Source organism: Enhydra lutris, unplaced genomic scaffold (genome assembly GCF_002288905.1).
Source record: "Enhydra lutris kenyoni isolate GAN:26980312 unplaced genomic scaffold, ASM228890v2 scaffoldscaffold9, whole genome shotgun sequence".
In the NCBI taxonomy this organism is placed as follows: domain Eukaryota; kingdom Metazoa; phylum Chordata; class Mammalia; order Carnivora; family Mustelidae; genus Enhydra; species Enhydra lutris.
Genome location: NW_019154093.1, coordinates 13,033,058 through 13,045,850, shown reverse-complemented (window position 1 = coordinate 13,045,850; position 12,793 = coordinate 13,033,058). Strand labels below are relative to the sequence as shown.

The 12,793-nt window shown below is 43.2% G+C and overlaps 1 protein-coding gene across 3 annotated transcripts; it reads right to left on the bottom strand.

Moving 5' to 3' along the window:
• Nucleotides 1–4,919: 4,919 nt before the first annotated feature.
• Nucleotides 4,920–12,666, bottom strand: LOC111143326 (chromosome unknown C1orf50 homolog). Of its 3 annotated transcripts, none has more exons than XM_022496991.1 (5): nt 12,545–12,666; nt 12,325–12,437; nt 7,436–7,522; nt 6,787–6,918; nt 4,920–5,670 (listed from the first exon to the last, which is right to left on the bottom strand). In XM_022496991.1, the coding sequence occupies exons 1-5, from the start codon at nt 12,636–12,638 to the stop codon at nt 5,473–5,475; spliced, it is 624 nt and encodes a 207-aa protein (XP_022352699.1). In that variant the 5' UTR covers nt 12,639–12,666; the 3' UTR covers nt 4,920–5,472. The 3 variants fall into 3 exon arrangements, with proteins under 3 accessions (XP_022352699.1, XP_022352698.1, XP_022352700.1); XM_022496990.1 differs by having other exon boundaries at nt 12,325–12,440; nt 12,560–12,666; XM_022496992.1 differs by having other exon boundaries at nt 12,325–12,440; nt 12,569–12,666.
• Nucleotides 12,667–12,793: the final 127 nt, after the last annotated feature.

Below are 12,793 nucleotides of genomic sequence, written 5' to 3'. Positions count from 1 at the left end.
CCGGGGCTGGAGGCAGGCTAATGAGTCAGCAGGATGGGGGTGGTGTGTGATCCCTGGGGACAGATTAGATCACCTAACAGGGAGAAGAAAAGAGGGCTAAGGAACAGGCCCCAGAGCAATCCAAAAGCTAGGTGTCAGGAGACAGAAAAGGTGTAGTCAGCAAAATGGGAAAAAAGGAAGGAGATCCTAATATCCCGAATCAAAATGAAGAAACGAGCTTTCAAGTAGAGGGTGGTCCACTGAATCAGAAACTTCTTTAGAAATAATTACTCCAGGCACTTGTAGCTCCTTCCTCCCAAGCTCCAGCTCCTTAAGGGCTGAACCCCATCTTGTGCGTGAGGGTTCTGCACAGGCTTTAGTGCCAGAAACATGGGCTCCCCCACTTAGGAGTTGCATGACCTTGGGTAAGTTACTTAACTTCTCTGGGCCTTGATCTACAGCCCCTCCATGCTCATCACTACACACCCAAGGGAATGCCTCCAAAAGCATCCCATTAGCACAGCTTACTGTCACTTTCGTGTTTTAACTTCCTTACATGACTATGTTGGGATCCCCTAGGACTGGTTATAGGCAGACTTGAATCAAACAAGATTGTTCGATCTATATAACCATGGGCCTGTTGCTTAATCTTTGGGCAGATGTTCCCGCGTTTTAAAACAGAGATACTAGGGTGCTTGGGTGGCTCAGTGGGTTAAAGTCTCTGCCTTTGGCTCAGGTCATGGTCCCAGGGTCCTGGGATGGAGCCCCACATCAGGCTCTTTGCTCAGCAGAGAGCCTACTTCTCTTCCTCTCTCTCTCTCTGCCTGCCTCTCTGCCTGCTTGTAATCTCTGTCTGTCAAATAAATAAATAAAATATTAAAACAAAACAAAACAAAACAAAACCAGAGATACTATTGGTGCCTGGGTGGCTCAGTCGGTTAAGCATATGCCTGTGGATCAGGTCATAATCCCAGGGTCCTGGTATCGAGCCCCATGTCAGGCTCCCTGCTCTGTGGGGAGTCCACTTCTCCTTCTCCCTCTACCCTTAGCCCCCACTTGTGCTTGCTTTCTCGCTCTCTCTCATGCTCTAATAAATAAATAAAATCTTAAAAGTAAAACAAGGATACTATATACCTCATAGACGGCTGTTATATGAAAATTAAATCTGATAATGGTATGCTTGGCAGGATAAAAGCTCACTAAGCTGTATTTATCATCTTGGTATCTACACCACCAATACTCTCAATGCCTGTGGACTGACAGGTAACTTGAGAAGGTAAGGACATAGCAAACCCTCCTTCCAGACAGCTAGGATGGAGAAAGGGAGGTGTAGTCAGCTGCTACTCACACCCAGTGAGCCTGGACAGGGCCAGCATGGTGAGCTAATAAAGCAAATATAGATCGCTCATCATTCTGGGAAATATCAGGGATGTCTCCCCCTTCCATATTTTGTTGAGTGGAACCCCACCATCCATATCAGCATTCAAGCTAGAAATTCAAGCATTATCTGAGAGTCCTTCTTGTCAGTCATCCCCCACCATCTTATTAGTTAACAAGATGCAGTTTATTGTGGCTTCAAAATGCCATACTTCAGGGCGCCTGGGTGGCTCAGTGGGTTGGGCCTCTGCCTTCAGCTCAGGTCATGATCTCAGGGTCCTGGGATCGAGCCGAGCATTGGGCTCTCTATTCAGCAGGGAGCCTGCTTCCCCCTCTCTCTCCCTGTCTCTCTGACTACTTGTGATCTCTCTCTGTCAAATAAATACATAAAATCTTTTTTAAAAAATGCCATACTTCATCAAATCCAAGACGCCAACCCTTCTAAGACACGTGAGACACACCATTATGTTCTGCAGGTCTAAGAAAGAAAAAAATGCTGCCACTGAAACTGTGACATGACACTGACTTTTAGAAGCATCCAAGTTCCAGAGATATTAAAATGTGGGGGAAGAAGAGTACATCTTACAGTTGATGAAATTGGACAACTCATTCCATCACTGGCTCCCTTAGCTCAGACCTCCACGATCGCTTGCCTAGACTAGGGATGGAAGCTCCTACTCGTCTTCCCTCCCCTCATCCTCTGAGGTCAAAAGAGATTTATACAAGGCCAATATTACCAACTCCCTACCCCAAATCTTTCAATTAAGCCTTCTCCTGTGGCCCCTGGCCTGTATTCTTCACCTTAAATTGGCTGCAGTTCCGCAGATGTCATATTGCTTCTAGCCTGGAATCCCTTTTCCTCCCATTCTTCAACTACTTATCTCCAAGCTATTAGAAGTGAGAGTTTTCTAGCCAGGGCTTACCTCACCCCAACCCACCTGCCTGCCGGGACTGGTTTGGTTAACAAGGCTTGTTAAATGGAGATCCCTTTCTTCATTCACAATATAACTGAACCCTACTACAAACTCCAAAGACAACTGTCCTGCAGAGGACAGTCAGGGTCTCCAAACAAGCTCTAACTCTTGTTTTTCTTTCTTCTTTTTTTTTTTTTTTTTTAAGATTTTTTATTTATTTTACAGAGATCACAAGTAGGCAGAGAGGCAGGCAGAGAGAGAGGAGGAAGCAGGCTCCCTGCTGAGCAGAGAGCCCGATGTGCTGTGCAGCTCGATCCCAGCACCCTGGGACAATGACCTGAGCCGAAGGCAGAGGCTTTAACCCACTGAGCCACTCAGGCTTGTTTGTTCTTCAACACCTATGTGGGCGTCTGCTCTTCCAAGAAGTCTTCCCAGATTCTCCAAGTTGGGTTAGGTACCCTGACGTGCATGCAAACCACTGTCCTAGCCCTTTTAATTCCACATTGTAATTGTTGACTCGGTTTCTCCCCCACTAGGCTGAGAGCTCCTTGGATACAGGTGCCTGTTTTACTCAGCTGTGTTATTCTCCAAAACCTGGATCCTAGAAGGCACTTAATACTTATAAAATGGTTGAATGGGACGGGGTGGGAGCGGGTTTTGGTGCCTGGGTGGCTCAGTTGGTTGGGAGTCTGCTTTGGCTCAGGTCATGGTCCCAGGTCCTGGGACTGAGCCCCATATTGGGCTCTCTGTTCAGTGGGGAGTCGGCTTCTCCTTCTCCCTCTGCTTGTGCTGTCAAATAAATACATAAAATCTTAAAAAATAAAAATAAAATGGTTGAATGGGTAGATGGTTGGGTGAATGGAAAATGGTTACTGTCTATAGCCAGTGGGTGCTAGTTCCTCACTCTGAGATGCTCCCTTGCCACGGACTTTCCCGAAGCTTGGTAATTGGCGGAAGAGCAAAGAGCAATGGCACTACCTGGTGGTCAGTGCGGAAAGCGCACCTTACTGAACGGCAGGACTTTTTTTTTTTTTTTTTTTTGGCTCCAGTGGTTATGAAATGTCGAGTGAGGAGGATTTGTATTTTAAAAAGCTCAAGCTGATGACTGTTGTGCAGAATGGATTGGAGAAGGGATCCATGAGGAAGCGGGGATGCCAGCTAGGGAGGTGATTTTGTCAGAGCGGAGTCCAGGTCCAGATCTGTGACTTGAACACTACCATGCTTAGCCACTTGCTAATACTGCCTCTTTTTCCCAGGACCTTCTTTTCTCCCTCTCAACTGAGCACTGTGGCAGGGATTCCAATGATTTCTGCCTTCTGGCATTCCTGCCCTTGTGTAATTCCCTCCTTCGAGCGTGGGCCTGCCTCTGACTTGCTTCTAACAGACAGAACACAGCCAAAGGATGAGCTGTCACTCCCGTGAGGAAGACTACACAATACTGGCACTTCCGTCCTGCTGGCAGACTCGTCCTTGCTGGTTTTCATCAAGTTGCCATGTCAGGGAGACCCATGTGCCAAGGAACTGAAGTCAGTTTGGGGTTAATAAGAGTCAACAAACTCAGTCCAACACCCTTGAGGAACTGAAATTCTGCCAACAGCCTAAGTGAGCTGGGAGACAGACCCTTCTCCAGCCTTCAGATGAGAACCCAGCCCTGGCCAACCATGGGATTGCGGTCTGTGAAAACCCTGAAGCAGAGGGCCCAGGGAAGTGTGCCTCAACTCCTGACCCAAAGAAACTAGGAGATCATAAACGTGTGCTGGTTTGAAACACCATGTTTTTGGTCATGTGTGCAGCAACAGACGACTAATAAGCACCAGCTCAAAATGTGTCATTAGCATGCAGGTCAGGAGCTTGTGAAAACCTCGGGAACCTTCTGCAGTCAGAATCAACTACTGTGCCACTAATATGTGTGTGTGTGTGTGTGCGCACATGTGTCCCCAAGGCCATACCCAACAGAGGCTTTTACAGCTGACTTGTCAAAGCATTCCCCTGTGAAATGAGTGATGGAGTATTACCTGGGTGACCCTGTCAGGTTCTAGCCCCATCCTGTGCCAGAGCTGCACTAACGGCTAACTAGCCTTGACCCAAACTTTTTTTTTAATTTTCAAGTTTCTTATTAAATTCTAGTTAACATATATGCAATGTTGGTTTCAATAGTAGAATTTAGTGATTTATCACTTACGTACAACACCCAGTACTCATCACAACAGATGCACTGCTCAATCCCCAACACCCATCTAGCCCGTCCCTCCCACTTCCCTCCAACAATCCTTAGTTTCTTTTTTTTTTTTTAAGATTTTATTTATTTCTTTGACAGAGAGATATCTCTATCTCTCTGTAGGCAGAGCAGAGGGCAGAGGGGAGGGTGAAGGAGGCCCCCTGCTGAGCAGAGAGCCCGATGCAGGGTTTGATCCCAGGACCCTGGGCTCATGACCCAAGCCGAAGGCAGCTGCTTAACCAACTGAACACCCAGGTTCGCCCATACCTTTTTTTTTTTAAGATTTTATTTAGCTCAGTTTGTTCTTTACAGTTAAGAGTCTCTCTCATGGTTTGCCTCTTTTTTTCCCCCTGTGTTCAACCTCAACCCAAACTCAAACACTTTCAGGTACAAAAAGACAAAAAAAACAAACAAACAGTCTTCTCTGGAAAATGTCTCACCAAACTTTATGTGAGAAAAAGAAACTCTTCTTTTTCTAATACCCTGAGTTGTGGGAGAACAGCTGGAGATAAAGGAAAAGGAAAGTACATTGGCCAATACTCTGAAAGTGACTTGCTGGGTACCTGTAACCTAGAGAGGATCCAGAGAGACTGATAGGATTCATTACCATCCTAACTAAAAGTAATAATGATAGCATTTATATTCACACAGGGTCTCTTTTCTTTTCTTTTTTTAATTTTATTTGAGAGAGGAGAGGTGAGAGAGAGAGCGCGTGAGCAAGACTGACTGAGTGCACACGTGAAATGGGGGAGAGGCAGAGGGAGAAGCAGACTCCTTGCTCGATCCCAGGACCCCAGGATCATGACCTGAGCCAAAGGCAGACACTTAAATGCTTAACCAACTGAGCCCCCCAGGTGCCCCACACAGGGTCTCTACTCAACAAGTTCATGATTCACCCACAACACCTTAATTCGCATGCTACCTCCCATCAAGGCGGAGAGTGACGGCAACAAGGAGGTGACAGCACCTTGCCGTGAGAGCTGTTTATGAGTGTCCACTCTCAGTCAGTCCCTGGAAGGTGGGTTCAGTGCTTGGAGGCAGAGCTGCTGACTGGCTTAGCAACTTGTTCACTGTGTTGATTTTGGCATCGTGTTTCTCAATGTCCTCATACGGAGTCCAGGACAAGTCATGCTGTAGCTTGTAGGCACCAAGGAAGTCATGTGGACAACCCGTCCCCCATTCCTAGAGAAGGCAAAGGAGTCAATTCTCATCAGGGTAGGAGGTAAAGAAATTAGGTTCGTTTCCTCATTTTATGCCACGAATTTCTTTTTTGGTTTTTCCCTTCGGACCAGTCAGAATCATCCTCATTGCATCACACATCAGATACCTCTCTTAACAGAGATAATGACTGTAAAATAATTTAAGTGTATTTTTCATGTATATTTTTTCTAAGAGTCATGTCTGGGCTCACAACACCTCTAATTTTCTAGAAAACATTTATTAACCCTATGCCTACATTTTTCTCAAAGACCAGAGTAGATTTTTATGCAAAAATAAACTTTTTTTTTTAAAACCCTTGAATAATTAATTTTATTTCTGCTTATTAGGAAATTAATGGTCATTATTGGTTAGCCTGGATATATTTTGTTTCAAAAGTATATGCCATCCAGTTATAAACATGGCAGGAAAACATGAGATTTTTATGTAACTTTCAATATCACAATTGAAAAGTTCTGAGATTATTTTATAAATATGTAGACCCATATGCACATGATCCTTTTGGATAATTCTCAGTATATTCCAATCATCAGTTAGCAAGATGAAGCTTTTTTTTTTTCCCAAACAGAAACATCACCAGTTAACAAGATGAAGCTGTTATTTTTTTACAAACAGAAACACTGCCTGATATTTTCCAAAGTTGAGAATATATATATTGTCAAGTAAAAATGTACTTTATTTCATCAAAATTTAAAAGAATGTTATTATTAGTTGTTTCAAAATATTCACTGTAAAAAAAAAAAAAAAAAAACCAAAAAACAAGAAGGGGGGTAATTTTTTTTCACAGACAGTAAGAAAAGAAACATCCTCTGCCCTCAATTTGATGTATCATATTCATTTGAAAAAAATAATAGCTGGATTCTTCAGTAAAAAATTCAATAGTATTCAAACCCAACTTATTTTATTAATTGTCTTAAATATTGTCTTACTATCTAAAAAAAATCTTTGAAATATAAAAATGTCACTGGGTACTTGTTGATGTTTCAACAGTGACAAGTTTCTCATAATGACATATTAATATTGTGATAAACAAAAGCTAACGACAGCCATTTCTACCAGTAAAAAAATAAATGTTCTTACCTTTGGAGAAATAATAGAAAAATACTGCTGACCACTGTCCCGTTTATAAAGGTAGTAAATGTTGCCAGGTTTTTTTACTATATTACAAGCTACGTGGTGTAAGTCAGCGTCTCTGTGAGCGTCTTCCAGTATCTAAGAACCACAGAGATGTAAAAAGTTAAGTATTAGATGTAACAGGCACTCACACTTGGTGATTACCCCAGTCAAAATCTGGAAATTCCTCAATGCTTAGGAATTGCTCCCCCATAGCAATAGTCACTACTAGGATTCAGATGGTTCTGAAGACACAAAAGTTAAGACTGCTACTAAACTGTAAAAATGCCTTTAAAAGAATTATATTTCAAAATGTCGAACACAACTGGCTGTGAATGGCTTTTCAATTTCTTAACTGTTTTTCTGTGGTAAGTACATTTCTTTTATAACTGAGAACCTATCTTCCCCCTCAAAATGCTTCGCCTCACTGAAACTGTCTCCCAGTGAAAAAGCTTATCTTGTATGTAACCTCTTGAGCCTGTTCTAGTTCACTCAACACTTCTCTATTTCTAGAAGGTACTGAAGACTTAAATAAGTTAAATGATTATAAGTGAGATCAGTCAATCCTGTGAATTAAATGAAGAAAATGAATGCCTGCCTAAAAGCCGTTACTTACCTTCCTGGCTTGTTCTTGTAAATGTTGGATTTGTTCAGCTATGACGGTCAGTTTGTTGGTGGCATTTGCTCGGATGAATTCATCAGCCTAAAGGTGAGACAAAAGCAAAGGGTGGGTGGAAAAAGGATAAGACTTCTACAATGTTCTTATTTAGAGCCCAGAGTGAGGAGTCACCTCAACATCTTCGCTTATGCCTAATATTCTTCCTGTCCTCCCCATAACCCCAGGAGCGCCCACTCCTCTCCTTCGTCAGCACTGCTTATGAGAAGTCTCCCCTGACATGGCCCCACACCACAGAAAGGTCCTCCTTCTCTTCTATGTCCCATAGCTTTCTCCCTTCTTCACTCTGTATTCTAGTCACCACTGCACTTCAGTCCTCCTCCATGTCCTACTCCCATGTGCTACCACATATACTGAATACATGTAACATGTTCTCGTCCTTACTCTTTGCCTGATTAAACCCACTCATTCCTCAGGCCTCCCTCTATTTTCTCATGCTTAAGTGTTTCTGAAAGCAGGGACAGGTCTTACAATAAAAATCCAAAGTTACTTGTGATAGGGCTCTTATCACCTCTTATGTAGTAATTTATATACAGAAACTACCTATTAATCTGACATTACCTCGGCTAAATTATTTACATCAAACCTAGCTATATTTTAACTTATATTTGTATTCCTAATGGTTACTTCAAATGTATTTTTAAAGACAGCACTAGTATGTACACCTGAAACAAAGTTATAATGTACACAGGAGACTGCCTGTCATGTGCTAGGAAATGCAACTGAAGGCAACTGAAATTGCTTAAATAATTTTCAGAGCCAGAGAGACAGGTGTGACCAATTTATGTACTGGGAAGGGTCATCACTCAGACATCAGAAATCTGTCAGAATTCCAGTTTACTTTCAAAAAAGCTGATTAGGGGCACCTGGGTGGCTCAGTGGGTTAAAGCCTCTGACTTCGACTCAGGTCATGATCTCAGGGTCCTGGGATCAAGCCCCGCATTGGGCTCTGCTCAGCAGGGAGCCTGCTTCCCTCTCTCTGCCTACCTGTGATCTCTGTCAGTCAAATAAATAAATAAAATCTTTAAAAAAAAAAAAAAAAGCTGATTAATGTCCAGTGGTATACAATTAAGTTAAGTTAAGAAGAAATTAGGAGGTTGAACTAGAACTAAAAACTATCAAGAGAATTTGCTGGTTAGTTAAGGACGCTCAAGGTAAAAGTCAGTTATAAGGCAGTACCTGACTTATCATGCGAAAACACAAACAACTTAATAAACAGGGTCAATCACTTATCTGTTCCACAAATACAGATTGAGCAACCACTGTGTGTCAGACACCATGCCAGGCCCTGAGCACACTGGCAAGTCAGAGAAAGAGGGCCCACCTCTGACAAGATTATAGCCTAAAACACTAGCCTTTAGAATATGAATCAAGTAACATATGTAATTTTTAATTTTCTAGCAGTTGTGTTAAAAGTAAAAATAAGTAAAATTAATTCTAATAATATACTTAACCCAATATATCAAACAACTTTATCATTCCAACATTTAATCAGTATAAAACAATTTTAATGAGATATTTTATTATTCATACTAAGTGTGTTTTTTATACCCCCATACTATCAACTGGGATGCCAAATTTTGATTAGAAATCCTCAATCTGTATAAAATTATAGTTAAAAGAGTCAATTCACATACTCAGCTTGTTCCAAATATACTTAAGAGTGTCCAATAACTGAATCAATTATCAGATTTTAAAATGCAAATTAGTTAAAATTACATAAAATTTAAAATTCAGTTTCTCAACTACACTAACCACACATTCCAAGTACTCAACAACCATATGTGGGTAGAAGCTACATAATGAACACCACAGCTCTGGTGAGTAATACAGACACCAACAAGAAAGACAATTAGAGCTAATATTATATGGACTCAGAATAATGATGCACTATTATGAAGGAAATAACTCTAATTATGTGGTAGAAGGAGATCAAAGGTAATGAGTGAAGTAACTGGTTTAGTAACAGGGAGTGAAGACGACTGTAGGGATTGGAATATATGTGTAGCCTAGAGGGAAATTCAATTTAATAATACTTCATTTGGATGGGGTGGGGTAGAGCCATTCTACAGACAAGGCCTCACCAAGGATGTGACATGTGACTTAGGTATGAACAAAAGGAAAAGGCCAGCCAGGCAAAAACTGAAGATGTGTCTGAAGAGTAGTTAGTGAGGGGGTTGTCAAAGGGGGATGGGGCAGGGGGGAACCTGGGTGGCTTAGTGGGTTAAAGCCTCTGCCTTTGGCTCAGGTCATGATCTCAAGGTCCTGGGATTGGGCTCTCTGCTCAGCGGGAAGCCTGCTTCCTCCTCTCTCTCTCTGCCTGCCTCTCTGCCTGCTTGTGATCTCTCTCTCTGTGTCAAATAAATAAAATCTTTTAAAAAGGCGGAGGGGGGGGCAGGGACCAGATCACACAAGGCCTTAAGGCCCATGGTGAAAGTGCTGCATTTTGTTCCAAGGAGAATGAGGCATCTTATGGTCAAGATGAGAAAGTAGGTAGTTTCTAGAGCTAAGACAGTTCTGGGTTAGGAGTGGAGTGGCCTCATTATTAGTCTTTTTCTTAAGGGGGTTAGCAGCAAATCTCTTCCTTGTAAACAAAAGAGCCTAATTCAAACAGAAATGAAGAGAAAAGTACTGATAATTACTAAACACAAACTCTGGTCCCAATCATTGTGAGGCTCTTCAAAAAAATTATCTTAGTTTTTTTTAACATCTTATGAAGATGGAGATTATTTCAGTCTCATTTTAGGAATTATACTCAGAGAGGTGAAGCAACCTGCCCAAGAGTTCACAGCTAATAAATGGCAGTTGAAGATTTGAATCTGAATCAGATCAGTCTGATTCCAAATTTCATGCCTTAATACCGGCCCGTGTGTTTTCTGAACACACATTAAGACCAAAATGGAGTTATCAGCTGTCAGTCCTGCTAGAAAGTACATTTCAAGACACAGACAGTAAATATACTTGATTCAACCTGTTTGTCTCTAGTGTTTTTAATTCAGAGGCTCAATATCGATAATATTGGAAAAAAACAGGCAGCAGAATAATGCAGCCTCTGTAGAATCTGTAGATTATATGCTGTAGGGCAAAAACAGTGTTCCGTCTCTGCTTCGGGCTACTCTAATAAACACGATGGTCACTCGGTGACTTATGAAAATGTTTGCCTAAGCTTTGGGCCTGGTTGCCTCCCTCCCAATAAGTGATCTAATTAAACAGACACATGAAATTCTCCTAATCCATAAAAGTTATACTTTGCTCCCCAACTTCTAGAGATAAGAGAAGTTTGAATCAAAGGCACCTTCCTAAGCATTTGAATATGTCATAATTAAAAACAAAACAAAACGCCCAGGGGGGGCCGGGGTGACTTGGTTTCAGCTGATGTTGTGATCTCAGGGTCATGAGATCGAGCTCTGCACTGGGCTCCAGACTCAGCATGGATGGAGTCTGCTTGAGAGTCTCTCTCCTTCTCTCTCTGCCCTTCCCACTTGTGTAGGTGTGCTCTCTCCAGAGCTCTGCCTCTCTAAAATCAATCAATCAATCAATCTTAAAAGACAAAAAAAAAAATCCCTGAAATACAGAGATGTATATGTGAGGGAATTTGAGCACATTAGTAATTATATATTTTTAAGCAAAATAAAGACCTCTGAATATAACCAAGGCCAGTGCAAGAGTGCATACAAGGATGAAGGGATATCAGAAGCATTAAAGCAGCAGGCCTATATATCTACATTCTAAAGAGGGTTGTACAACTAAAAGTCTTGACAAAAATTATATGGAATTTGCTTTTTCACAGCTTTGGCTGTAGAAGCTCTCCTAGTTGAAACCCTGCATTTTACAGATAAAGAAACTGAAGTCAAGGGGTGCCTGGGTGGCTCAGTAGGTTTGCATGAGATGCTTGATTTTGGCTCACGTCATGATCTCAGGGTCCTGGGACCCACAATGCGCTCAGCGGGGAGTTTGCTTGAAGATTCTCTCCCTCTCTGATAAATCTTTAAAAAGAAGGTGAAGCCCGAGAAAAGTAATTTGCTTCAAGTCACATGCAAGTTAATACCAAAAGGTGGGAGAGCGGCTGGGTGGCTCAGCTGGTTACGAGAAAGATTCCTGATGTCAGCTCAGGTCTTGATCTCAACTCGGTGAGTTCAAGTTGCATGGGAATCCACACTGGGTGTGGAGCCTACTTAACAAATAAAACAAAACAAAACAAAAAAACCCTCTAAAGTGGGATTAACACCCATGTGTCCAAACTTCCAATGCTTTTTCTGTTATTTCACATTTCCTCTTTTTTTTTTTTACTTTTGGCAATGAATGTCTAGGCACTGGGCTTGGGAATGTTGTATCCAGTGAATGACAGCACAGGACAAAACTTAAGAGTCCTTGTCCTTCCAGAAGATGTTACGTTCTAAAAGCATTCAGGTCACAGATAAAGATTTTACGGGAGGCAGTTTACAGTAAGTGGACTATGCATGCCTGCAGAATCTGCGTTAGAGTGATCCCGAAACTTCCACGGAAACTGCTCTTCACCCGTAAAATGGGAAGAACCTATGTACTTCTTACCTTCCAGGGCTGTCCTAGGGCCCAAATGAAATACTGAATATTGGAAATGCGTGCAAAACTTCCCACCAAAGAATACGGGCACTCATGTTGCAGCTGAAGGAGCCTTTGGTCTCAGAAGTTCAGCGCTCGAGTCAAGGGCAATCGGTTTTCCCGTGTTGTAAAATGCAGACAAAACAAATGCTACCCCACACTAGGTGGCTGTTGAGGTCCCAGTCCTAAGACGCAGGGCCAAACGTGAAACAAGACGGTAATATACTTCCCCAGCCGCACTTCCTCACCTTCTGCACCTGCTCTGCGAGCGCCACGAGGTCTAAGGGGTCCCCGACCCGGTGGGTGTGGTAGGGGCTCACCAGGGCCAGGCCGCCGGGGGTCGCGGCGCGCTCCACCAGTGCTCCTGCGACACATACCCAGGAACACAGCCCGTGAGCGCCCGCCCTCGGCCTCCCGCGCAACCCGGGAGACTAGCTGCTCCGTGAGGGCTTCTTTCCCCGGCCGAACTCCCGCCCTGCCTACCTCCCCGACCTGTCGCCGGCTGAACTCTTTGGTTTTCGGGGACCTCCTCCGCCTGCCCCAGCCTCTCGGCGTCCTCCATGACAACACCTGAAAGCTCCCTACCACCCTCTCGTCAGGAGGCGGAAGAGCATGCGCATAAAGGCCCGTGGGCGGAGCTTCCGTGTTCACCAGCCATTGGACATCACCGCCGAGGAGCACCGCCTGAGCCTGGGGGCGGGGCCCCGGCCAAGGCCC

Excerpts from the sequence above, each read along its gene's own strand:
- LOC111143326 (XM_022496991.1), bottom strand. The coding sequence starts at position 12,638 with ATGGAGGACGCCGAGAGGCTGGGGCAGGCGGAGGAGGTCCCCGAAAAC. Across the intron at positions 7,523-12,324 it reads TCGCAGAGCAGGTGCAGAAG|GCTGATGAATTCATCCGAGC; the intron begins GTGAGGAAGTGC and ends TCTCACCTTTAG. Across the intron at positions 6,919-7,435 it reads TACAAGAACAAGCCAGGAAG|ATACTGGAAGACGCTCACAG; the intron begins GTAAGTAACGGC and ends TGTGGTTCTTAG.